The sequence below is a fragment of the Heterodontus francisci genome, chromosome 28 (genome assembly GCF_036365525.1).
Source record: "Heterodontus francisci isolate sHetFra1 chromosome 28, sHetFra1.hap1, whole genome shotgun sequence".
Taxonomy (NCBI): Eukaryota; Metazoa; Chordata; class Chondrichthyes; order Heterodontiformes; family Heterodontidae; genus Heterodontus; species Heterodontus francisci.
Genome location: NC_090398.1, coordinates 11346934 through 11374695, shown reverse-complemented (window position 1 = coordinate 11374695; position 27762 = coordinate 11346934). Strand labels below are relative to the sequence as shown.

Below are 27762 nucleotides of genomic sequence, written 5' to 3'. Positions count from 1 at the left end.
TCACTTTTGTCCCCATGTCCCTGCGTGGCCTCACCACCTCCACCTCCTCCTCGACTCTGCAACCTCTTCCGGCCTCTCTCTCGCCCTCCGAGATCTCTGCGCTCCTCCGATTCTGGCCTTCTCGCACGTTCCCCCTGATTTTAATCTCTCCCCCGCCCCCCCCCCCCTTGTTGTCGGCTGTGCCTTTAGCTGCCTGGGCCTAAACTCTGGGATTCCTTCCCTAATCCTCCCCGCTTCTCTGTCCTCCTTCAATACACCCCTTCAAACCTGTGTGGCCAAGCATTTGGTCACCTGTCCCAGTATCTCCTTGGGTGAGTTGGTGTCAGATTTTGTTTGAAGGTCGCGCCTGTGAAGTGCCTTGGGACGCTTTCCTCTGCCATGTTGTCTGAGCCACTGCTCCACCCAGTTCCCCCCATCAGAAAGAGATGCTCTGCATCGCCTCTGTCTGGCGATGGAGTTAACCCTCCAAGTCCCCAGAGGGTGAAAGCACAGACAGTGAGAGCCCCATCCACGTATTGTTACATCGTGGCTATTTGGTGGCACGCATGCCCAGTTCCACCCCGCTGACTGTTAACCGTCTGTCTCAATCACTTCCGTTAACACGTGTTCTCTTCTCTCTTACCCCCTCGGCAGGCTCTCCGGGAAGCCGCGGTAGAAGAGGGCACAGAACGGTGCGCCGGGGGTCAACACCGGGGTATCCCGCCAGCCATGACATCCCAGGCGCGGGATTCGCCAGCGACCGCGAGCGGGCAACAGGCACGGAGTTGCTTCCAGTCAAACCGAAACTTTCCGGCTTTATTTTTCCGAGATCCCGGTTGGGTGGGCTGTGTGGACTGAGAAGGAGGCCGGCTTTTCCTCCCCCCCCCCCCCTCACCCCCCCCCCCCCCCGACCTTTGCTGTCAACGTGAGGATGAGCTCGGTGGAGGGGGGGAGGCGAGGGCTGGTACGTGTGCAATGCGTTGAGGTCTGGTTTCAAAAGAGGGTGGCAGCTCACGAAGCAGGGCGGTGCCCCTTTAAACCGTCTTGTCGAAATGTCTGGGTCTACGATGGGGGAGGTCGCGAGAGAGAGTGACGGGTTGTAAGGGGCAAAGAGAGAGAGAGAGAGTGTGTGTTTGTGTTTGTGTGCATGTCCAGGTCGCTGGGAGCGGCAGCAAGAGAGAAAAACCCAGCAGCACAGCCGGCACCTGCAGGGGTCCAAGTTGTCGGGCTGCTATCTGCACAGATCAAACACCGGGTCCGCTTATAAGTCAGGAGTTCATCACAAATGTCAAATAAGATAATGTCAAAAAAATTGCCGTGTTCGCACGCACCAGTTAGCACTGAATTCACGCCCAGTTGGCCTGGAATTTCAATTCTCAATGAATTCACATCCCATTCGCGTTGAATTCACAGCCAATTCATAATGAACTTCAATTCACATTGAATTCATAACCAATTCGCAATGAATTTCAATTCGCATCTCGTTCACGTTGAATTCACGTCCAGTTCACAGTGAATTCCCCAATTGGGAGAGAATTCACCTCCAACCCGCGTTGCCGTCGATGACTGTTCACCAACCAGCTCGGTTTCCGGTTCGCCCTTTAGTTTTGGGTCCCGCTGATTGGCACTTGGCAGCGGGTCTGTGCCGTGAAGCCCTGGTGCCTTTGGGCTGCCAGCCTCCCGTTTGCTCGCCCTCGCTGGATTTGGCCACCAAGGTCTTGGGCGGAAATAATCTTTTTGGAGGGTGGGTGAATGGAGTAGGGAGGCGTGGCGAAGGCGTCATTTCCCTGCCCTCTTAGACTCTTCCCCTCCGTAGCCTTGTGTTTCCACCTAGTCTTGCCACCATCCCCTTTTTTTTTTATTTGGTGCTCATGTTTTGCCATTTGAAACAGAACCAGCTCTGAAGTTGCGGTGGGGGGTGTGGGGGGCGGGTGTTCAAACTGACCGGTCAGCAGAGACAGGCTATTTTTCTTGGCCCCCGCCACACCCACTTTGCCCCCCCCCCCCCCCCCCCCCCAGCGGATTTCGGCCAATGCCAAGGGCTGGCACCAGTGTGGGTGCACTCGCAGGAGGGTTGCTGTTGGGCGCTGGTATATGCTCGATCTGCAGGCACCCGCGATGCCAACAGCTTCACCACGAGTGGAAGCCACCCGGGTTGGGCGGACGCCGCGAGAGTGAAGTGGCGGCCTGGCGTCTTAATTTACCCCCCCCCCCGCCCCCCCCCCTTTCTTCGCTCGATCGGGTTGGTACTTCTCGATCGCTTTGTAATCGATCGTTTGAAGCATTTTTTAAAAAAGAATTATTAAAAGGGGGGGTGGGGGCAATGGGGGTTTGTAAATAATATTCACGCTGGAGGTGAAGGGGCGGAGGCGGTGTGAGCTGAATGGTACAGTCCAGGACCCCAGGCCAGATAAAATGGCCAAGGGCAGGAGATGTGGTCACACTGGACCTGGCAGCTCCAGCGGCTTCATTTGCTCAGCAGTGTTTGGAAATTGGATTGCTGCTCCCCCCCCCCCCCGCGACTGAGGGAGCCCCTGTGCGTTTGGGAAAGCCGCGTGTCTTCAGAAGATGATGCAAAGATGATATTTGAGCTGCTTATTGTTTTTTTTTATATAATATATACAGAAAAGCATTTTTTTTTTTAAAAAACCGACGTCTATTAATCCGCTGCATTTCTGCAGATCTAAACCGCTAACCGTCTGGACTCGCTGCGCACGCGCAGTCTTTGCTCCCATTACTGTCCGATGTCTCTGTCTGAATGCGGGGTGGGGGACGGGGTGCGGGTAGGGAGGGGAGGGGGCAGCTCCTTCCTCAGAGAGCTGCTGTCGCCCGAGTTGATTCCGATCATGTTAAAGGGTCCTCAGACTGTTCGATGTGGAACAGTTAGCGACCTCGTCTCACCCCCGCCCCCCCCCCCCCCTCCCCCCCACTCCCTCCCCACCTCACTGTACCAGCGAGAGTGGGCAGTTTGTCTGAGGGCGCAGTTGGGTTCGGCTTTGCGATGCCTCCCTCAGTCGACTAGCACCGAGTCACGCGGAGGGTATGAGTCGGTGGGAAGGGCTGTAGCAACAAGAGGGGTGCGGTGGAGAGGTGAAGGGGAATGGTGGTGAGGGGGCTGCAGGTTTCCAGAACACTGCCCCAAGGTGAGAGCTGTTGAAAGATTCGGTCTGCCGGTGGATTTGTACATAGGCTGCAACTGGACTTGTTCAAGATCAGAGCTGTACAACTGGCTCTGATTGATGTGGGCACCGTGTTATCAGGATTATGTTGTCACTGAGCTGTGCGGGTATAAATGCACAAATCTATATATATCTTTTTCTTTTTTGGACGTTTAATCGGTGTGACTGTGTGTCACTCGTTGAATAGATTGTGATCTCTGATCCCGGAGTGTCAGAAGTCTGAGCTGAGGTTTTTACTTAGTGTTTTGCAGGGGGCAGAAATCCTCAGAGTCAAGAGCTCCACTGATAATCGCCACTCCCTCCCCCACCCTGACCCCTCCCCACCCCCCCGCCCTGCCAAAAGAAAACTAATTGTCCAACCACTGTTGTCACCATCACAGAAGGAGCTGCATTAACCTAAGTAGAGATGCAGTCAGTCACAGCACTGAGGGAGATGCAGTCAGTCACAGCGCTGAGGGAGATGCAGTCAGTCGCAGCGCTGAGGGAGATGCAGTCAGTCGCAGCGCTGAGGGAGATGCAGTCAGTCGCAGCGCTGAGGGAGATGCAGTCAGTCACAGCGCTGAGGGAGATGCAGTCAGTCACAGCGCTGAGGGAGATGCAGTCAGTCACAGCGCTGAGGGAGATGCAGTCCGTCACAGCGCTGAGGGAGATGCAGTCAGTCACAGCGCTGAGGGAGATGCAGTCCACACAAAGCACTGGGAGAGGGGTTACTGAGTGACAGTGTGAGGGAGCTGGATTAACATCAGTAGAGATGCAGTCAGTAACACAGGGTGCTGGGGGAGAGGGGTTACTGAGAGACTGTGTGAGGGAGCTGGATTAACATCAGTAGAGATACAGTCAGTAACACAGGGTGCTGGGGGAGAGGGGTTACTGAGTGACAGTGTGAGGGAGCTGGATTAACATCAGTAGAGATACAGTCAGTAACACAGGGTGCTGGGGGAGAGGGGTTACTGAGTGACAGTGTGAGGGAGCTGGATTAACATCAGTAGAGATGCAGTCAGTAACACAGGGTGCTGGGGGAGAGGGGTTACTGAGTGACAGTGTGAGGGAGCTGGATTAACATCAGTAGAGATACAGTCAGTAACACAGGGTGCTGGGGGAGAGGGGTTACTGAGAGACTGTGTGAGGGAGCTGGATTAACATCAGTACAGATACAGTCAGTAACACAGGGTGCTGGGGGAGAGGGGTTACTGAGTGACAGTGTGAGGGAGCTGGATTAACATCAGTACAGATACAGTCAGTAACACAGGGTGCTGGGGGAGAGGGGTTACTGAGAGACTGTGTGAGGGAGCTGGATTAACATCAGTAGAGATACAGTCAGTAACACAGGGTGCTGGGGGAGAGGGGTTACTGAGAGACTGTGTGAGGGAGCTGGATTAACATCAGTAGAGATACAGTCAGTAACACAGGGTGCTGGGGGAGAGGGGTTACTGAGAGACTGTGTGAGGGAGCTGGATTAACATCAGTAGAGATACAGTCAGTAACACAGGGTGCTGGGGGAGAGGGGTTACTGAGTGACAGTGTGAGGGAGCTGGATTAACATCAGTAGAGATGCAGTCAGTAACACAGGGTGCTGGGGGAGAGGGGTTACTGAGAGACTGTGTGAGGGAGCTGGATTAACATCAGTACAGATACAGTCGGCATGTGTAGACAAGGGCTTTAAAAGTGATGCCTCCATGACCGAGTGATGTTCTGCCCCTGTGGGTGTGCTCAACTTGATGGAGGTGGCTGTCGCCTACAGTAGTGTTGCCGAAGAGTTGCTGCACTGCGGGGTGGGGGGTGATGATGCAGTGGGTGATCTTGCGACTGCGTTGAGGGGCAGTGTCAGGTTCGTTGCAGATGCTTTACCTGGTTACCTTCCGATGACATTGGGATCCTCGGCAGGTGGGATGTGTGACTGTAGCTGGCCACAGCCTCGTCCTTGGCTCCTGCGGGGCCTCAAACAGTGAACCCCCGCTCACGTGACTTGCATCGCTCACTGCCTGTCGTGAACCCTGTCCAAACTTACTCGAGTTGTGTCTTGCCATTTCCAAACACGCACACACTTTTTCCCCCATTCCTCCCTTCCCCATCTGGCAGTTCTGATTCCGCTACACATCCACCTTTATTACGGTCCCACACCGAGTCACTCTGAAAACTCTTCAGGGCTGGGGTACCCGCTTGCCCTGGCTTCAGCACCTCCAAGCAGCCAAACTCCGTTGCGGAAGCGTTTTGCCCCTTGTAGTTTCAGGGCAAACAATTGTCAGAGAGAGAGGAAACAATAGACTTAAATCTCCTGTCTCCTTCCCCCCCCCCCCCACGCAATGCCCGGGTTTGTCAACTCCTCATGTCTGTACATTTGATTCCTTATTGGGGATGTGAACTCTCACTTTATAAGAAAAATAAACATTAAAATATATTTTAAACAAGTTGCCTTTTTAAGTACCTAATGGACAGGTTAGAAAGATGTAGGGTTTAGCTGGCAATTAACCTCTGAACTATGTGTGTGAAGGTGACATTGGTTAAACCTGGGGCGATATTTGCTATGCCCTCAAACACACACACATTGTGATGGGCTCTTATTTTCTTTTTTCGATTTCCCCTTCTCCCACCCACCCGCCCCCCCCCCCCCCCCCCCCCCTCCCCTCCCCCGGTCACTCTCTGGGTGTGTTCTTGCGGTGATGCTCATAACGTGGAAAATGATTTTGCTTTTACAAAATGTATTCAAGTTATGTTTTTAAAATACCAAAATTAAACTTTTTTTTTTGCTTTCATTAAAAAAAAATGTAACTGGGCAACATTTCCTGGTGTTCTCTTTCTGACGGAGGAATGAAGTTTGGTGAGAGGCATTTTTAGTATAAGATCACCCTGAGATCGGCACACTCTCGAGATCTGGGTCACAAGTCGAGCCCCAGATGGAGAGGATGAATCGTCCTTTTCTCTGATGGGAACACTAGAATGATTTCAGTGCCATCAGTGAGCACGTAGCAATGGGAAGAGAGCGAATTTAGCCTCTGGAGCCTGTCCCAACATTCATGAGATCATGACGAATCTGTGACCTGCGGAATCCATAATCTCCCTTAACACCTTGGTTGAAAAGAAATCCACCAATTTCAGGTTGAAAATGAACAACTGACCCAGTATCAACTGCCATTTGCAGAAGGGAGTTGCAAACTTCTACCACCCTCTGTGTGTGGAAGTGAATCCTAACTTCACTCCTGAAAGGCCTGGCTCCTCTTTAAGCCAATGTCCGCTGGTCCTAGGCTCCCCAGCCACCAGTGGGCATAACATAAATAAGAGCAGGAGTAAGGCCATTCGGCCCCTCGAGCCTGCTCCACCATTCGATAATCACATGGCTCATCTGACTGTGGCCTTAACTCCACTTTCCTGCCTCTTCCCCCCCCCCCCCCCCCCCTATAACCCTTGACCCCCTTGTCAATTAGAAATCTGTTTAACTCAGCCTTGAATATATTCAATGACTCGGCCTCCACTGCTCTCTGGGGTACAGTGTTCCAAACACTAACACCCCTCTGAGAGAAGAAATTCCTCTTCATCCCCATCTTCAGTGGGAGACCCCTTAATTTGAAACTGCCCCCTAGTTCTAGATTCCCCCACAAAGGCAAACATTCTCTCAGCATCTACCCTGTCAAGCCCACTCAGAATCTTAATGTGTCTCAATAAGATCACCTCTCATTCTTCTAAACTCCAATGAGTATAGGCCCGACATGCTCAACCTTTCCTCAGAATATAACTCCTTCATCCCCAGGAATGAGCCGAATGAACCTCTGAACTGCTTCCAATGTAAGTTTATCCTTCCTTAAATAAGGTGACCAAAACACTCCACAGTACGCTACATGTGGTCTCACCCATGCCCAGTATCGCTGGAGCAAGACGTCCCTACTTTTATATTCAATCTCTCTTGCAGCAATAGCCAACATGACATTTGCCTTCCTAATTATTTTCTGTACCCGCGTACTAACTTTTTGTGATTCACGCCCCAGTCTCTCTCTACGGCAGCATTCTGCAGTCTGTCTCCCTTTATATAATCTGCTTTCATATTCCTCCTGCCCAAGTGGACAACCCCACAGCTTCTCTTCACTTACCCTATGTGGGAAACTATCAGTTCTCCCCGAATATCTTGAAAACTTCGAACGAGTCACCTTGGCATAACAGGTGCTACGCAGGTTCCAGCTTTGTGCAGTATTTTTGCCTCGGTATGACAAGGGGGGGGGGGTGGCTGACAGGCCTAATGTGTAAGGGCAGCTCGAGGGTGTTGCAAAGGTCAGTCAAGCAGACATGCAAGCATAAAGTGAGAAATGTCAGCGTCCCAGATAATATGCGCCCGTGGATTCTGAAGGAAATAACCACAATCTTCCAGAATTCACAGAATACTGGCGAAAAAATAAAGTCTTGCATTTTCAGTGCCTTTCACAACCTCCAGGCACCCCAAAGCACTTTACAGCCAATTAAGTCAGCACTTTTTGAAGTGTTAGCTTGATTGCAGTGAAGCCAGAATTGGAGCAGCACAGATTAATCACAAATGAACCCAGTAGGGAATTAAGGAGAAACTTCCTGACCCAGAAATTGATGAGGAAGTGGAATTTGCGACCACAAGGAGTAGTTGAGGTGAATCCCATAGCGGCATGTGAGTGCTGTGAGACGGGAACACCAGCAGATGGAGATGGTGAGAGGGGGTAGTAACTGCAGTGAGACAGGGACACCAAACAAAGAACAGTACAGCACAGGAACAGGCCATTCACCCGACAAGCCTGCACCGATCTTGATGCCTGCCTAAACTAACACCTTCTGCACTTCCGGGGCCCATATCCCTCTATTCATGTATTTGTCAAGATGTCTCTTAAACGTTGCTATCGTATCTGCTTCCACCACCACCTCTGGCAGGAAGTTCCAGGCACACTCCACCCTCTGTGTAAAAAACTTGCCTCGCGCATCCCCTCTAAACTTTGCCCCTCACACCTTAAACCTATGTCCACTAGTAACTGACTCTTCCACCCTGGGAAAAAGCTTCTGACTATCCACTCTGTCCATGCCGTTCATAACTTTGTAAACCTCTATCATGTCGATCGTCCACCTCCGTCGTTTCAGTGAAAACAATCCGAGTTTATCCAACCTCTCCTCATAGCTAATGCCCTCCAGACCAGGCAACATCCTGATAAACCTCCTCTGTACCCTCTCCAAAGCCTCCACGTCCTTCTGGTAGTGTGGCGACCAGAATTGCACGCAATATTCTAAGTGTGGCCTAACTAAGGTTCTGTACAGCTGCAACATGACTTGCCAATTTTTATACTCTATGCCCCTACCGATGAAGGCAAGCATGCCGTATGCCTTTTTGACTACCTTATCCACCTGCGTTGCCACTTTCAGTGACCTGTGGACCTGTACACCCAGATCTCTCTGCCTGTCAATACTCCTAAGGGTTCTGCCATTTACTGTATACTTCCCACCTGCATTAGACCTTCCAAAATGCATTACCTCACATTTGTCCAGATTAAACTCCATCTGCCATTTCTCCGCCCAAGTCTCCAACCGATCTATATCCTGCTGTATCCTCTGACAATCCTCATCATTATCCGCAACTCCACCAACCTTTGTGTCGTCCGCAAACTTACTAATCAGACCAGCTGCATTTTCCTCCAAATGATTTATATATACTACAAACAGCAAAGGTCCCAGCACTGATCGCTGCGGAACACCACTAGTCACATCCCTCCATTCAGAAAAACACCCATCCACTGATACCCTCAGTCTTCTATGACCGAGCCAGTTCTGTATCCATCTTGCCAGCTCACCTCTGATCCCGTGTGACTTCACCTTTTGTACCAGTCTGCCATGCGGGACCTTGTCAAAGGCTTTACTAAAGTCCATATAGATAACATCCACTGCCCTTCCTTCATCAATCATCTTCGTCACTTCCTCAAAAAAACTCAATCAACCAGCAGATGGTGAGAGGGGGACAGTAACTGCAGTGAGAGAGGGCCACCAGCAGATGGAGATGGTGAGAGGGGGACAGTAACTGCAGTGAGAGAGGGCCACCAGCAGATGGAGATGGTGAGAGGGGGCAGGAACTGCAGTGAGAGAGGGCCACCAGCAGATGGAGATGGTGAGAGGGGGCAGGAACTGCAGTGAGAGGGCCACCAGCAGATGGAGATGGTGAGAGGGGGCAGGAACTGCAGTGAGAGAGGGCCACCAGCAGATGGAGATGGTGAGAGGGGGCAGGAACTGCAGTGAGAGAGGGCCACCAGCAGATGGAGATGGTGAGAGGGGGCCACCAGCAGATGGAGATGGTGAGAGGGGGCAGGAACTGCAGTGAGAGAGGGCCACCAGCAGATGGAGATGGTGAGTGGTGGAGTAACTGAGTGCAGGATAAGTTCCTTGCCCAGGGATTGCACAATAGCCCACTGATATTTCACCAATGTATGGCAGAGTGTCTGTCAGAGTTTATCCAGCCCGACCAGTATGATCCAGTACGTAGACGAGCTCCTGCTATTTTCAGAAACCAGGGAATCATCGTGGCCCATCGTGTCTGTACCGTCCGAAAAAAGATCCCACCTTCCAGCATTTGGTCCGAGCCCTGCAGATTACAGCACTTGAGGTGCATATCCAGACTCCTTTTGAATGAGTTGAGTGTTTCTGCCTCAACTACCCTTTCAGGCAGTGAGTTCCAGACCCCCACCACCCTCTGGGTGAAAAAGATTTCCTCATCTCCCCTCTAAATTTTCTACCAATCACTTTAAATCTATGCCCCCTCGTCACTGACCCTCTGCTAAGGTGATATAGACCCTTCACCTCCACTCTATCCAGGCATCTCAAAATGTTGTACATTTCAAACAGATCTCCCCTCAGTCTTCTCTGTTCCAAGGAGAACAACCCCAGCCTATCCAATCTTTCCTCATAGCTGCATTTTTCCAGTCCCAGCAACATCCTCATAAATCTCCTCTGTACCCTCTCTGGTGCAATTACATCCTTTCTGTTATGAGGTGACCAGAACTACACACAGTACTCAAGTTGTGACCTAACCAATGAGTTATACAGTTCCAGCATAACCTCCCTGCTCTTATATTCTATACCTCGGCTAATAAAGGAAAGGATTCCATATGCCTTCTTAACCACCTTATCGACCTGTCCTGCTACCTTCAGGGATATGGGGACATTCACTCCAAGGTCCCTCCCTTCCTCTACACCTCTCAGTATTCTCCCATTAATCAGGTATTCCTTTGCCTTGTTTGACCTCCCCAAATGCATCACCTCACACTTCTCCAGGTTGAATTCCATTTGCCACTTTTCTGCCCATCTGACCAGACCATCAATATCTTCATGCAGCCTACAGCTATCATCCTTGCTATCTACCACATGGCCAACGTTTGTGTCGTCTGCAAACTTCTTGATCATGCCCCCTACATTTACGTACAAATCGTTAATATATACCACAAAAAGCAGGGAACCCAGTACTGAGCCCTGCAGAATGCCACTGGAAACAGCCCTCCAGTCACCAAAACACCCGTCAACAATTACTCTTTGTTTCCTGCCACTGAGCCAATTTTGTACCCACCTTGCTACATCTCCCTGGATCCCATGGGATTTTATTTTTTAACCAGTCTGCCATGTGGGACCTTGTCAAAAGTCTTGCTAAAATCTATGTAGACCACATCAACTGCACTACCCACATCTATCTTTCTTGTTACTTCTTCAAAGCATTCGATCAAGTTGGACAAAACGCTAGTTAGGCCACAACTGGAGTACTGTGTGCAGTTCTGGTCACCACACTATAGGAAGGATATGATTGCGCTGGAGAGGGTGCAGAGGAGATTCACCAGGATGTTGCCTGGGCTGGAGCATTTCAGCTATGAAGAGAGACTGGATAGGCTAGGATTATTTTCCTTCGAGCAGAGAAGGCTGAGGGGAGACCTGATTGAGGTACACAAAATTATGAGGGGCATAGATAGGGTAGAAAGGAAGAAACTTTTACCCTTAGCAGAGATGTCAATAGCCAGGGGGCATAGAATTAAGGTAAGGGGCAGGAGGTTTAGAGGGAATTTGAGGGAAATAAAATTTCACCCAGAGGGTGGTTGGAATCTGGAATGCCCTGCCTGAAGGATTGGTAGAGGCAGGAACCCTCACAACATTTAAGAAGTATTTAGATGAGCACTTGAAATGCCATAGCATGCAAGGCTACGGGCCAAGTGCTGGAAAATGGGATTAGAATAGATAGGCTTGATGGCCAGCACAGATACGATGGGCCGAAGAGCCTGTTTCTGTGCTGTATAACTCTATGACTCTATGACTAAATCCATGCAGACATTCCTTGATTTACCTGTGCCTCTCTAAGTGACAGTTTATCCTGTCTCTCAGAATAGATTCCAATAATTTGCCCACTACTGAGGTTAGACTGACTGGCCTGTAATTATTCAGTCTATCCTTTGCTCCCTTTTTAAACAGAGGTAGAACATTAACAATTCTCCAATCCTCTGGCACCACACCTGTATCCAGTGAGGACTGGAAAATGATGGTCAGACCCTTTGCTATTTCCTATCTTGCTTCTTTTAACAGCCAGGATATATTTCATCTGACCCTGGTGATTTATCAACTTTCTAGGATGCTACTCCCATTAATACTTCCTCTCTCCCTATGTTTATCACATCCAATACTTTACACTCCTCCTCCTTAACTACAATATCTGCATTGTCTCCCTCTTTTGTGAAGACAGACACACGGGCCGGAATTTTACCGTTAAGAATCGGGTCCCGTCGGGGTCGTGCGGAGGGAAAAATGGTGCGCGAAGACGTCGGGCCGGGTCCCCGGCGTCATTACGCGATGACGCAATTTAACCAGCGTGGGAAGTCGGGCGCGATCGAGTTTGCGCTCGCTGCCCGACTAACATCAATTGAGAAGTACTTAAGGTAATTCAGGATCCAATTGTCAGAGATTTTACGCTACGTATCTGATTTTCTGGCCGTTAATCGGGTCGTGGGGCGTGTTGGGAACCCGGCAGGTTCAAAAGGGCGGCAGGCATTGATTCATGAGGGAGTTGGAGGTAAAAATGTATTTATTGAACTTTATTCATGCTGATGTTATTTGTGTGTCCGAACAAGGGTTGTAACTTGCAGGTTGTGCAGAAGGTTTAATCTGAATGTTATGCACTGCTGATAGGGACCCATGTAATATTAGTTATTGCCTGAAGTGAGCCAGTCACAAAAGCTGGAAGCTATTACCTGTGGTCAAAGCATTTGTTCTGCTGTTCAACAATGGGAATTGTTCACTCTGGAGGTGGATCATCAGATGAGGAGGACAGTGATTCAGTGATTGACAGAAGTACAAATGGTCAGCTGTCAGAAGTCAGAACGCCGGTGCAGAAGACGACTGCGGCTGTCACGGGAGACTGTCACATCTCTTTGTGAGATGCTGGCAGTGGATGTTGCATCAACCTGTCTCGGTGGCCGTCCAATGCCAGTCGCTCTAAAGGTCACAGTAGCTCTTAACTTCTGTGCGTCTGGCTCCTTCCAAGCCTCAGCTGCAGACTTGTGCGGTGTCTCACAATCAGCAGCGCACCATTGCATAAAGGTTGTGACTGATGCATTGTTTCAACGTGCTGACCATTTCACCACGTTCAAGACGGACAAACCAGTCAAGCTGAGAGAGCCAGAGGCTTCAGTATTATATCCGGCTTTCCAATGGTACAGGGTGTGATAGACTGTACTCATGTGGCCCTTAGAGCACCAGCTGGACAGTCGGGGGCATTCATGAACCGCAAGACATTCCATTCAATGAACGTTCAGCTCGTCTGTGATCATCGGAAGTGAATCATGCAGCTGTGTGCACATTACCCTGCTAGTTGTCATGATTCTTTCATTCTCCACAACTCACAGGTGCCTGCAATTTTCAGTCCTCCACACAGAATGGAGGGATGGATACTTGGCGACAGGGGTTATTGTCTGAAGACATGGCTCATGACGCCAGTGAGGAACCCAAGGGTGAGGCGGAGGAATGATACAACGGGAGCCATGCGGCCACCAGAGTGACGATCGAGCAAACCATAGGCCTCCTAAAGATGCGATTTAGGTGTATTGACTGCTCTGGTGGATCACTGCAGTACGCACCGTCCAGGGTTTCCAGAATCATTGTCGTCTGCTGTGCCTTGCATAACCTGGCGATTGAACATGGAGATGCCATAGAGGATAATCAATGTTAGCGCGATGTGTCATCAGATGATGACGACGTTTCTGATGAGGAAGATGGGCATCAGTCTAATGATGATCATGGAGAGGAAGCTGAATGTAACTTGGCTCTAACTGCTACAGAAACAAGGGAATCTCGAATAGAAGCGTGTTTCAGTTGAAATGATATAAATCTTCACACATTTCAATCTGCTTTCTGACATTAATCATTGTGAGGATCTGACAGTGCAAAATCTCTAACCTTTAGGGGGTGAGGCAAAGCGAATAACCAATCCATCACATCATGAGAGACGCGACCCAAATGTGTGGCCTCACATCTGAGACAACTTGAGTTGACTACGTAATATCTGACTTCAGGAATGACATGTCCAATGGTAAAATCTCCAATTTAATCAAACACTATTATTTAACAAATCAAATAAATGTACTTCAAGTCACCCAGTGCACCAATAGTGAAATTAAAGTGTTTTCTTAATCTGTTTACGCGTGCTCATTCATGTGCATGACCCCTCGCCACCAGACTTACCAGAGGCAGGTGGCTGGTCTTGTTGCCGCCCTGCTTTTGAAGACTTGGGCGGACGTCCTCTGCATGCTCGCGGCCGTGAGGGCCCTGACATCTCAGGGTTCTCATGACAAATATCATGAGCACCCTCTATCACCCCAGGATTTAGCGGTTCACATGTCCCTGGTGCAGGGAGCAAGGAGCTGCAGGATGCATTAGAGGCACCGTGTGAGGAGCTCCCATATGCAATCTGCTGCTCCTGTGCCCTCGTGAGGCTTGGATGGTCCTCAATGGTGGCATCAGAGTGCTGAGTGTCCAAACCTGGCGCAGTCGCATCAGATTCTGCTCTCTGATGCTCTGGTCCAGGGAGGCCACACTCGCTCTGAGGTCCCGAATTGCATGAAGAACTGGTCCCTCCACTGCAGCCGCCAGTCTATCAACAGAGGAAGCCAGATGTTCAAATGCCTGTGAGTTTGCTGAACTCATCCTCTGGATGGATGTCTCCAGAGTATGAGTCACAGCGCGCAACGTCTCAGGCAACTCCGCCAGATTCCCATGGACCGCATTCTGCACCTGCAACATCGCCCGACGAAAGGATGATCTCAGAGGCACGTCATCAGCTTGCGGCTCTGCATTGGCCTGGCATCCCACTCTCCTCCGAGCGTGTGATGCATCGGCCGATTCTGCCTCTGGTGTCTGGTCCGGCAACTGTGCTGTGCTCACACCAGTATGTGACATTGATTCCCCAGACACAGTCCTCCCAACCCAAGTGTCAGTACCTGCTGTGGTACTTGGTGCGTCGCGATGATGGGACGGTGCACCCTCTGAGGCGCCCTCCTCCACCTCAGAGGTGGATGGTCGGGCAACGGTAAAGCTTCCTGGCACATGCTGGGTTCCACCTGTTGGGAAAAGCATTGTGATCAGTTTCATCATCAATCCAGAATTAAGCACAAGTTTGTGCCTCCAGCATGGTTACATCTGGGTGATGTTACAATTGAGGGCAACATTCAGTGCATTTGACATTCACCAAATCATTGGCACAGTAGCGCAGCCTCACCAGCTCCCCCCCCCCCCCCACTCCCCATAATGAAGTGTTACACCACATTCTGGAACACTCACTCTCATGGCCAGGTACACCGGCCTCACCATCTGCCACGGCGCGTCCTCCTTCCTCCCCTGCTATAGTTAAGGCAGCCTCCTCCATTCTGGTGAGGAATGCCTGGGTGGCCACACCACCACCAGTACGTGACCTCTCCCAGGCATTGAGTGCCCTCTTTTCCTGAATAAACAAAGATAATTATTTTATCCATAGTCAATGGCATATGACGCTGTCACCCAAAGGGTTGGTGTTGCATTTCACTGCTGTGACAGTGTTGGGCGCAACTTTAACACCACAGCATCAGCGTTCATCTCAGACTTGCCCATCATGTGTCCCATTTCAAGGCAACAGCCAGGCATTGATCATACAGGGCTTCCACAATGCATCATGGGTGCACAAAACACCTCCCTTGGCACATAACCGATTAGATGAATGAGGAATGCCCCTTACCCGGGCAGAGCGAAGCAGATCATTGAGGAGCTTGCGGCACTATATCCATGTACGCCTCACTACGCCTCGGCTGCTGACCTCCTCCGCAACCTCCAGCCAGGCCCACTTGGTCACTTCGGAGGGTCTCCTTCTCCCATCTGAGCTGAACAGAATGTCTCTCCTCTCCTCAACGGCTTGGAGGAGCACCTGCAGTGAATCGTCAGAAAATCGGGGTGGGGGTGGGGGGGGGGGGAACGCGATTGCTTCTGCCCTCCATCACCTCTAACAGCAATATTGTTGTCTCCCAGTCTTTGTTTCAATGTTGAAATCTCCAGACCTTAACACAGTTGTATCTTCCTTCACATCAAATGGGGAACTCAGGGCTCTGTTTCAAATCAGTAATCCTTTATGTCGGGCTTACAATCAGCCTTCCGCGTATGTGGTCCCGCCCCCCCCCCAATGATGCTGACGTTCCAATGGCGTGCGCCATTTCTTTTCGGAGTTGCGCCGCGGGCCCGCTGATTAGGTGATCAGCGTGTGATGCCGGCGGCCAGGCAGCCACGGACTGGGATCGGGGACCTGATCCGCTTCGGGCGAATCCGCCCCGGGGCCACCGGTAAGCGAAAAATTCCAGCCAATGTATTCATTAAGAACCATACCAACATCTTCCACTCCTACCTATCGGTTACCTTTTTGGTCTTTTATGGGCCCTACTCTCTCCTTAGTTATCCTCTTACTCGTAATGTATTGATAAAACATCTTTGGGTTCACCTTGATTTTGCTTGCCAATATTCTTTCATGCCCTCTCTTTGCTTTCTTAATTTCCTTTTTGATTTCACCACTCCGCTTTTTATACTCCTCTTGGCTTTCTGTGGTATTGAGTTCTCGGTGTTGGAAATAAACTTTCCTTTTCTGTCTCATCTTACCCTGCAGACTCCTTGACATCCAGGGTGCTCTAGATTTGGCCACCTCACCCTTTTTCTTTGTGGGAACATGTTTATTCTGAACCCTTTGAATCTCCCCTTTGAATGCCTCCCGCTGTTCTGATACTGATTTAACTTCAAGTAGCTGTTTCCAGTCTACATTCGCCAAATCACTCCTCAGTTTAGTAAAATTGACCTTGCCCCAATTGAGAACTCTGACTCCTGTTCTATCTCTGTCCTTTTCCATAATTATGTTAAAACTAACTGAATTATGATCACTATCACCAAAATGCTCTCCCACTGCCACTCCTTCCACCTGCCCATCTTCATTTCCTAAAAATAAATCTAAAACTGCACCCTCTCTTGTTGGACTTGCTACATACCGGGCCAAAAATTTCTCCTGAATGTACCTCAAGAATTCTGCTCCCTCAATTTCTTTCACACCAAAACTATGCCAGTTAATATTGAGGTAATTGAAATCCCCTACTATTACTGCCCTATTGTTCTTGCACTTCTCAGAGATTTGTCTACATATTTAGTTTAGTTTAGTTTAGACATACAGCACTGAAACAGGCCCTTCGGCCCACCGAGTCTGTGCCGACCATCAACCACCCATCCATACTAATCCTACACTAATTCCACATTCCTACCACATCCCCACCTGTCCCTACATTTCCCTACCACCTACCTATACTAGGGGCAATTGCTAATGGCCAATTAACTTATCAACCTGCAAGTCTTTTGGCATGTGGGTGGAAACCGGAGCACCCGGAGGAAACCCACACAGACACAGGGAGAACTTGCAAACTCCACACAGGCAGTACCCAGAATTGAACCCGGGTCGCTGGAGCTGTGAGACTGCGGTGCTAACCACTGTGCCGCCCGATACTTGCTCTTAGAAACATAGAAACATGGAAAATAGGAGCAGGAGTAGGCCATTCGGCCCTTCCAGCCTGCCCCGCCATTCATTATGATCACGGCTGATCATCCAACTCAGTAACCTGTTCCGGCTTTCGCCCCATACCCTTTGATCCCTTTAGACCCAAGAGCTATATCTAACTCCTTCTTGATAACGTACAATGTTTTGGCCTCGACTGCTTTCTGTGGTAGCAAATTCCACAGACTCACCACTCTCTGGGTGAAGAAATTTCTCCTCATCTCAGTCCTGAAAGGTTTACCCCGTATCCTTAGACTATGACCCCTGGTTCTGGACTCCCCCACCATCGGGAACATCCTTCCTGCATCTACCCTGTCAAGTCCTGCTAGAATTTTATAGGTTTCTATGAGATCCCCCCCTCACTCTTCTGAACTCCAGCGAATATAATCCTAACCAACTCAATCTCTCCTCATACGTCAGTTCCGCCATCCCAGGAATCAGTCTGGTAAACCTTCGCTGCACTCCCTCCATAGCAAGAACATCATTCCTCAGATAAGGATACCAAAACTGCACAAAATATTCCAGGTGTGGCCTCACCAAGGCCCTGTATAATTGCAAGAAGACATCCCTGCTCCTGTACTCGAATCCTCTCGCTATGAAGGCCGACATACCATTTGCCTTTTTTACTGCCTGTTGCACCTGCATGCTTACCTTCAGCGACTGGTGTACAAGAACACCCTGGTCTCACTGCATATTCCCCTCTCTCCGTTTATTGCTGTTCAGATAATAATCTGCCTTCCTGTTTTTGCTACCAAAGTGGATAACCTCACATTTATCCACATTATACTGCATCTGCCATGCATTAGCCCACTCACTCAACTTGTCCAAATCACCCTGAAGCCTCTCTGCATCCTCCTCACAACTCACCCTCATCTGCAAATTTGGAGATATTACATTTAGTTCTCTCATCTAAATCATTAATATATATTGTGAATAGCAGGGGTCCTAGCACCGATCCCTGCAGTACCCCACTAGTCACTGCCTGCCATTCGGAAAAAGACCCATTTATCCCTACTCTTTGTTTCCTGTCCGCCAACCAAATTTCTATCCATCACAATACACTACCCCCAATCCCATGCGCTTTAATTTTACACGCTAATCTCTCATGTGGGACTTTGTCGAAAGCCCTCTGAAAGTCCAAATAAACCATATCCATTGCCCTCCCCCCATCAACTCTACTAGTTACATCCTCGAAGAATTCTAGTAGATTTGTCAAGCATGATTTCCCTTTCGTAAATCCATGCTGATTCTGCCCGATTCTACCACTGTTCTCCAAGTGCTCTGCTATATAATCTTTGATAATGGACTCTAGAATTTTCCCCACTACCGACGTCAGGCTGACTGGTCTTCTGACTGTTTGGGGGTCTATAGTACACTCCCAGCAGTGTGATTGCCCCTTTTTTGTTCCTTAGCTCAATCCACATGGCCTCATTTGATGAACCTTCTCACATATCATCCCTCCTCACAGCTGTAATTGTTTCCTTGGCCAGAATTTCCACTCCCCTTCCTTTCTTATCTCCTTCCCTATCGCATCTGAAAATCATGTAACCTGGAACTTTGAGCTGCCATTCCTGTCCCTCCTTCAGCCATGTTCCTGTAATAGCTATGATATCATACTGCCATGTGTCTATCTGTGCCCTCAGCTCATCTGCTTTATTTGCTATACTCCTTATATTGAAATAGATACCCTTGAGCACAGCCAAACTCTTTTATTTTTCTTTTCTAACCCCCATTTCCTCTGTCTTCCAGACTCATCCATTAATTTTCCACCTTCCATTTTCATTTCTGATTTTGCCCCAGCTGAGCCCATCCTCAGGTCCCCATCCCCTCCCAAACTAGTTTAAACCCTCCCCAAAGGGATGAGCGAAACGTCCCGCAAGGAACTCAGTCCCAGCTCTGGTCATGTGCAACCCATCCGGCCTGTCCAGGTCCCATCTCCCCCAGAGCTGGTCCCAATGTCCCAGGGATCTGAAGCCCTCCCTCCAGCACCCTCTTTCCAGCCAAGCATCCATCTGTCTTATACTTCTATTACTATACTCACTTGCATATGGCACTGGGAGTAATCCAAAGGTTACTACTTTTGACGTCCTTCTTGCTAATTTCTTACCCAGCTCCCTAAATTCTGACTGCAGGACCACATCCCTCTTCCTGCCTATGTCGTTGTTTCCAATGTGGACCATGACTGCTGGCTGGTCACCCTCCCCCTTCAGGATGCTCTGCAGCCACTCAGTGACATCCTTGACCCTGGCACAAGGGAGGCAACACGCCATCCTGGATTCACATCTGCAGCCACAGAAACACCTGTCTGTTCCCCTGACTGTTGAATCACCTATCACTATGGCTCTTCCAGTCTTCCCTGTACCCCGCTGTGCAGCTGAGCCACCTGTGATGCCATGGACTTGGCTCTGGCTGCAGTCCCCAGGTGAAGCATCACTTTCCTCAGTATTCAGAACTGAAAACCTGTTGGAGAGTGAGATGCACTCAGGGGTCTCCTGCACTACCTGCCTCACTCCCTTTGACAGTCTGGTGGTCACCCATTCCCTCTCTCCCTGCATACTCTTAAGCTGTGCGGTGACCACATCTATAAACGTGCTACCCACGTAGCTCTCAACCTGATGAATGCACCGCAGTGTCGCCAGCTGCTGCTCAAGTTCCAAAACCCGGAGCTCAAGCTGCTTCAATTGACAACACTTCCTGCACAAATGGTTCTCCAGGATACATGAAGCATCCTGGAGCTCCCACATAGCACTCTCGAGGTTGAAGCACCCCTGTCATTCCTTTATTTATTAGTTGACCCTTTGTTACTGCTAAAAAATAAAACACCTTACCAATACTACAACACCGTAGAATTATTAATAAAACCATACTAGTACTGATAAATCCTATTAAAATCAATCACTGGTTAAAAAACCGTACTCAAAAAAAGTAATACTCACCAGTCACTCACTTGTTCTAAAGTTATACTTTTCTTGATTACACACATATGTAGACCTTCCAACTGGTAATATACCTTACCAATGCTAATACAGCGTTACCAATTCTAATAAACCTGACGACTGTTAGTAAACCTTACAAATACTGATAAACGCTAATAATATTTATTACAGCTTATGTATTCGGTTGTTCGAATATGAGCGAACACATTCCCTGCTGGTCTCTCTCTCTCCCACTCTATTATAAATTATAAGATTTGCTTTAGATTTCCAACTAATGAAGCGATCAAGTCTTATTTTATGTTTGAATGATATAGATTAAATTATATAAGGTCACCTGTCTCCTCACCCCGATGGCTTTGTAAAGCTCCCCTCCTGATACTCTCTCTGTCTCTCTGGAAGAACATCGGGAATTGTTAGAGGAACTGTTAGGATAGCTGCGGAAGGCAGGACTGAAAAGTGAATCCCAAAAGGGGTCAAGTGGGCAAGCAGGAGGTACAGTTCTTGGGTCTGACATGGAGAGAGAGCCTTAGAGGAAGGAATGTGTCTTTGCAAAGCAGGTGTGGAAAGAGATGGAGTGGTTTTTGTCGAGGTTCATCCCAAGCAGCTCTGTAACACAGGAGTCTGTGCTCGACGGGCTGTTCCCAGGGACGCACACCGAGACAAACATGCTGCTGGAGGACTATCAATTCGGTGAAAGACGCCCTTTGATCTGCCTGAAACCTGCTGGTCTTCCAGCGCAAAGAGTTGTCCACCGCCGAATGTTGCAGACTGGCACATTCCAAGGTCCAGGACTACGTGCTGAGGGACGCACTAAAGCTTGGGGCAGCCACAGCAAAGGCTCAATGGGGAAAGACCACAGTGTAAGGTTCCCCCACCAAGCTGGACTGAGGGGCTGGATCCATGGGAAACCCCTCAAACTGTATCGTTGATATTTTTTTTTGCTGTAAATGTAAAACTGTAATTGGCATGACAATAGTGAAACGGAAGGGTTGTGAAGAAACTCATGACAGTATAGAAGGAAACTGATCTCCCTTGCAATGTTTGTATTTTTTGGTGCTGTTTGAAACTGTTTGGCAATGTAATTTTTGCAGATTTTTATGAATAAAGTATATTTTGGAAATAAAAAAAAAAGCGTAAGGCAGTGCAAGAGTTGAAGTGAGCAGGCTCGGTCACAGCTCTCAGACCAGTCCTGGGACTGACAGGATACTGCAGGGAATTTCTTGAAGGATCCGCAGCTACGGCTGCACCCCTGTTGAGACTCCTGCACAAAGGAGCTCGAAGTGGCATTGGGATGAAAGCATGTGCGAGCGCGTTTGCACAGTTGAAAGGGGGACTTGCAGGCAGCCCCAGCACTGGCAGCAATGAGCCCAGGGAAGGACTTCACTGCAGAAGTAGACAGCCACGGGCGTTAGTTTAAGTGCACTTCTCATTCTAGAGGTCAGTGGACAGTCTAGCTGACGCCTCAAGGGTACTAACCGAGGTAGGAAAGGGAATATTCCGTCTGCGAAAGGCATTTGTTCGCCACCAAGCAATTTTGCCATGCCCACTGGAATCCGAGTGACTCTAATCCACCCACTGCACTCCGACCAGGTTATTACTGGAGGGGCCGTTTACAGGAGGGGACAGTGTCGAGCCAGCTTTGTGGAGAAAGGGGAACGGAAGACAGGGGTTTGGTTTCGATGGCCCCCCAAAGAGGTGTAAAAGTGGACGTGAAATTTCCAAACACACGGCAGGCGGGAGCAGCAGCTGTCATTTATGCAGTAAACCCATCCTCGGGAATTTCCCACTCCTTACACTACCTGTTCAGTCTCCATGTTTACATGTCACGATCGTGCCTGAAGGGTACGGACAAGAGGTGATGGAGGTAGTCTACGCACGGAGGTCCTGGCACAGTGGAAGGGTGTTAATATGGTCGGATGGTGGCCCCATAGGCAGGGGGAGATGTGGAGGATTACTGTAAAGATGGTTTAGTCTGTGCTGCAAACAATCCAGACCCACACAGAAGGCCTGTTGGACACACTCGAGCAGTCGATGGGCCTTTGCAGTGCATTCAGATAGATTTCACAGGGCCGCTCCTAACCTCGAAGAAGGATGAGACATTCAGGTGGTGCTGCTGGATCATTTTACCAACTGGGTGGAGGCATTTCCATGGGTGTCAGCTACCGGAAGGGGTGTGGGATAACAGTGGTGGATTTAAAGTCCAGACACACCCAGAGGGGAGAGACATCTATGCGGGTGGCACCAGCATAATACACAGCAAAAGCATCAGGGAGAGAAGCGTTCGCTAGATGGGGACTCCCTCGGGAATCAAGGCAGTCATTTCACAAGGCAGCTGATGCAGGCCACTCTGAGGTTGTTGTGCATAGAAGGGAAATGGCATGTGGCACACAACCCACAATCTTCAGGGCTAGGATTAGTCCCGCTGCTGGGTTAAACGTTAAACCTCATGATTTCGCCGCAGTATGGATTCGTGTTACCCATGGACGTGACAGCACTACTGAGTCAGCGGCGCTTGAGATGTCTTGGCCATGTGAGCCGCATGGAAGATGGCAGGATCCCCAAAGACACATTGTACAGCGAGCTCGCCACTGATATCAGACCCATCGGCCGTCCATGTCTCCACTTTAAAGACGTCTGCAAACGCGACATGAAGTCCTGTGACATTGATCACAAGTTGTGGGAGTCAGCTGCCAGCGTTCGCCACAGCTGGCGGGCAGCCATAAAGGCGGGGCTAAAGTGTGGCGCGTCGAAGAGACTTAGCAGTTGGCAGGAAAAAAGACAGAGGCGCAAGGGAAGCGCCAACTGTGTAACAGCCCCGGCAAACAAATATTTCTGCAGCACCTGTGGAAGAGCCTGTCACTCTAGAATTGGCCTTTATTGCCACTCCAAGCGCTGCTGCACACACCACTGACCACCTCCAGGCGCTTACCCATTGTCTCTCGAGATAAGGAGGCCAAAGAAAAACACCCATGGACGTGACAGCAGTAGACGTGGAACCCGGGGAACGGCTCTGTCTTGGTCCAAGTGGAAACTAGTGACTTTAGAGTGGGGATATGAGAAGAGAGATTTAGGAGGAAGGTCTGTTTGGGTACAGTATGACGATAGTAAAGCTAGTACTGTCTGCTGGAATCAGACGGAGGGAGAACAAGAGTGTGTACACATGTTCCTGTTCAGAAACAGTGTGCTTGGAGGACACCATTGGGAGTAAGGGTAGTATTGCTGAAGAAACCGACCAAGTCACCACCCCTCAGATGTAATGAGAGTCAGGCATTGGAGTGTCCTAAACACATGTCTGGTCCTTCGAATGGTTTAGTATTAATACCCACTGGGATAATAATCGTATCATGATGTGCACCAGGAGGTGGTACCAGCGATGTTGGACTTAACAGGGATAGGATAACTGGATTGGTATGGTAAAAAGGCAAGGAGTCTGTGTGAGAGCCTGCTGGGACAAGTGCTGGATCAAGCCATTGGCTCAGAGGCAGGGACAGTGGGTTGGAAACAGTACGGCAAGTCTGCAGCGGTAGGGATTAAATCAAGGAGGAAAATAAAGGTAGTCAATGATGCAGCCGCAATGTTTAATACGGGCGCTTCATTAACGAATAGTTTTTATTTGGTCTCTCCGGAGGTAGAGATGCAAAAACTTAAGAGGAAAATTAAGGACATTCTGATTCGAGAAAATATCAACCAGGACTCTGAGCTAAAAGAGGATCACACTATGACAGTTGGCGTGGGAGTTCACTCGCCTCAGCACCTGCAGTCACCAGACGGGACTCAAGTCTTTTTCCACCGGTTTATTCAAGCATATGCAAGGGAGGCGCAAGTATCCAGCGAGCCCGTACAGTTCCCCGATCAATTACATTCCATCATTATTATACAGTTCAGATACATCCAATTATTAGCATACACCAATCACGGGTTGACATGAAATTGACATTATTTAATCAAAGCTCACTGGTACACGGTGATTATATTATCCTATTGCAATGAAGACACGTTCGCAGTGGTTGCACAACCTTTAACCAAAGCTCAAAAGTACATGTCAGCAGACCACGTTATCCTCGAGCAATGAACACTTATTACACTCTGTATTAAAAATTCACATCGCCTTTGTTCCTGTGACCGTGAACAGACAGCACCTTGTGGTTCATCGGAAATCTTCACCCTGCACACATCTTCCCCTTGTGTGCTGGCAGCTGCATCTGTGTTTGTGCAACTCCAGCCCGGTTCATCATGAAGCTAGCTAATCTTTACCCTTTACTTGCCCTCTTCAACAGTCCACCTGGTAAAGGTGGGGGAACAATTGGAACGTCATGCTAGGACTATCAATAAACCCATCCGGGAGGAAAGGAATGCCTCCAATGAGGCTGCCAGGAATGATGCATGTGTTATGTATGGCTCCTGGTTGGTGGAGCAAGCCCGTGACAACATGAGGCAAATTCACACAGGGGAAGTGCCGTCATGGATTAATGACAGCTATTTGGAAACATTGACTAAATATAAAAACAACATCACTGTGTGTCAACTCAGAGGTTTGGTACAGGTATATCCTGTACTGATAGTTTGTATAAAGGAAAGTGTTAAGGTGATGGGATTGGTACTTTACTTACCACTGCACCACTGTTAGCTAAAGTGAACTGGCAAATCAGGTTAAGGGATGGTCAATAGAGATGCAGTGGCAGACGTTTAAGGGGCTATTTCAGAATACACAGAATAGATACATTTAAATAAGAAAGAAAACTTCCAAGGGTGGCACCCACCATCTGTAGTTAACTAAAACTGTTCAGGATACTATCAAACTTAAAGAAAAAGCATATAATTGTGCAAAGATGGAAGGCAGATCAGAAGATTGGACAAAATATAAAAAACAGCAAAGAATGACGAAAAGATTGATAAGGAAGGTAAAATTAGAGTACAAGAGAAAGCTAGATAGAAATATAAAGACAGACAGTAAGAGTTTCTATAGATATTTAAAAAAGAAAAGAGTTAACAAAGTGAGCATTGGTCCTATCGAAAGTGAGTCTGGGGAATTAATAATGGATAATAAGGAGATGGCAGATGAATTGAACAGGTATTTTGCATCAGTCTTCACGATTGAGGATACAAATAACATCCCAGTATTAGCTGTAAGTCAGGAAGTGGAAGGGAGGGAGGAACTCAAGAAAATTACAATCACCAGGGAAGTGGTGAATTCTGAACAAATTGTTGGAGCTGAGGGCTGACAAGACCCCAGGTCCTGATGGACTTCATCCTAGACTGTTAAAAGAAGTGGCTAGTGAGATCGTTGATGCGTTAGTTTTAATTTTCCAAAATTCCCTAGATTCAGGGAAGGTTCCATTAGATTGGAAAATAGCGAATGTAACTCCTTTATTCAAAAAGGGAGGGAGACAGAAAGCAGGAAACTACAGGCCAGTTAGCTTAATATCTGTTTTAGGGAAATTGTTCGAAGCTCTTGTTAAAGACGTTATAGCAGGGCATTGAGAAAAATTCAAGGTAATTAGGCAGAGCCAACATGGTTTTGTGAAAGCAAAATCATGTTTAACCAATTTATTGGAGTTCTTTGAGGGAGTTATATGTGCTGTGGATAAAAGGGAACTGGTGGATGTATTGTACTTAGATTTCCAGAAGGCATTTGATAAGGTGCTACATCAAAGGTTATTGCAGAAAATAAAAGCTCATGGTGTTAGGGGTATTATATTGGCATGGATAGAAGATCGGTTAGCTAACAGGAAACAGAGAGTAGGCATAAATGGGTCATTTTCTGGTTGGCAAGATGTAACGAGTGGTGTGCCACAGGGATCTGTGCTGGGGCCTCAACTTTTCACAATTTATAGAAATGACTTAGATGAAAGGACCGAAGATATGGTTGCTAAATTTGTTGATGACACAAAGGTAGGTAGGAAAGTAACTTGTGAAGAGGACATAAGGAAGCTTCAAAGGGATATAGGTAGGTTAAGTGAGTGGGCAAAGACCTGGCAAATGGAGCATAATGTGGGAAAATGTGGCATTGTCCATTTTGGCAGGAAGAATAAAAAAGCATATTAGCTAAATGGTGAGAGATTGCAGAGCTCTGAGATGCAGAGGGATCTGGGTATCCTCGTGCATGAATCGCAAAAGGTTAGTATGCAGGTACAGCACGTAGTTAGGAAAGCTAATAGAATGTTATCATTTATCGTGAGGGGAATTGAATACAAAAGGAGGGAGGTTATGCTTCAGCTATGCAGGGCATTGGTGAGACCACATTGGAGTACTGTGTCCAGTCTTGGTCTCCTTATTTAAGGAAGGATGTTAGAGGCAGTACAGAGAAAGTTTACTAGACTAATACCTGGAATGGGCGGGCTGTCATACAAGGAAAGATTGGACAGGCTAGGCTTGTATCTGTTGGAATTTAGAAGAGTAAGAGATGACTTGATTGAAACATATAAGATCCTGAAGGGTCTTGACAGGGTGGATGTGGAAAGGATGTTTCCTCTTGTGGGAGAATCTAGAACTTGGGGTCACTGTTTAAAAATAAGGGGTCGCCCATTTAAGACAGAAATAAGGAGAATTATTTTCTCTCAGAGGGTCATGAGTCTTTGGAATTCTCTTCCTCAAAAGGCGGTGGAAGCAAAGTCTTTGAATATTTTTAAGGCAGAGGTAGATAGATTCTTGATAAGCAAGGGGGTGAAAGGTTATCGGGGTAGGTGGAAATGTGGAGTGATCAGTTCAGCCATGAACTTATTGAATGTTAGAACAGGCTCGAGGGGCTGAGTGGCCCAATCATGCTCTTAATTCGTATGTTCGTATGTATGTAATACCGCAGGGGGTGACACCACTTCCGATATATATAGTTGAGAATATCAGGGTTATAGAAGTGGATAACCATGTACTGTCATGATATCTTACCGTATGCAGTGAATTTAGCTGATGGGAACCTGTCTGGAGGGTTGTAACACTCGAAGGGGTAAAGTGATGTGTCCCTATAGGATGGAAAAACATGGTCAGTTGACCTGTGGGTTTCATATCATGGAAGTAGATTGTACCGTGGAGGTAGTGAAGGCAATCTCGAAGCCTACTCAATAAGCCTATGTAGGGGAAGGGGAGTATTTTGTTACCACAAATAGGAAATGGTATCAGTATGGGTCGAATTTGAAATGCCCGGTAACCTTACCTACATTTTGTTTTACCCCTGCAAGAGCCGTGAGGGTTCAGGAAAGAGAATTGGTGAATATTTACGGTCATAACAGCACGGGACATGAGTAAAGGAGAATTGTGGAAGAATGTGGAAAGATTTGCTTGTGATATTCTCCCACTACCAGAACATCTCGTCGAGCTGCGGGAAAGGATTGATAAATCCCAGAAAATATATTATCAGTTACAACAGACAAATCATGAGATCCTGCAGGAAATTCAAACCCTCAAACAACGGTCTTGGTGGGATATGGGACTGAGGAAGTAATATTGAAGTCCACCCTTGGATACCAATCAGCTCCCATGAGTTAGTTGTTCTGCAGTTGATTATTGTCATAGATCTATTCTATGATTCTGTCGCCGATGTAGATGTAGAAAGCTGAAACAATGGACTAAAAGCCTACGTGCAGAGCAAGAAAAGCTTACGTACGTGTAG

The 27762-nt window shown here is 48.4% G+C and overlaps 1 protein-coding gene across 2 annotated transcripts in view; it reads left to right on the top strand.

Moving 5' to 3' along the window:
* The window catches only part of patl1 (PAT1 homolog 1, processing body mRNA decay factor), a 95690-nt gene extending 89759 nt beyond the window's left edge, over positions 1 to 5931 (top strand). For both annotated transcript variants that reach the window (XM_068059842.1, XM_068059841.1), the window contains exon 19: positions 634 to 5931. In XM_068059842.1, coding sequence (XP_067915943.1) covers positions 634 to 655 — 22 coding nt within the window. In that variant the 3' untranslated portion in view covers positions 656 to 5931. The remainder of the gene's footprint in view (positions 1 to 633) is intronic.
* Positions 5932 to 27762: the final 21831 nt, after the last annotated feature.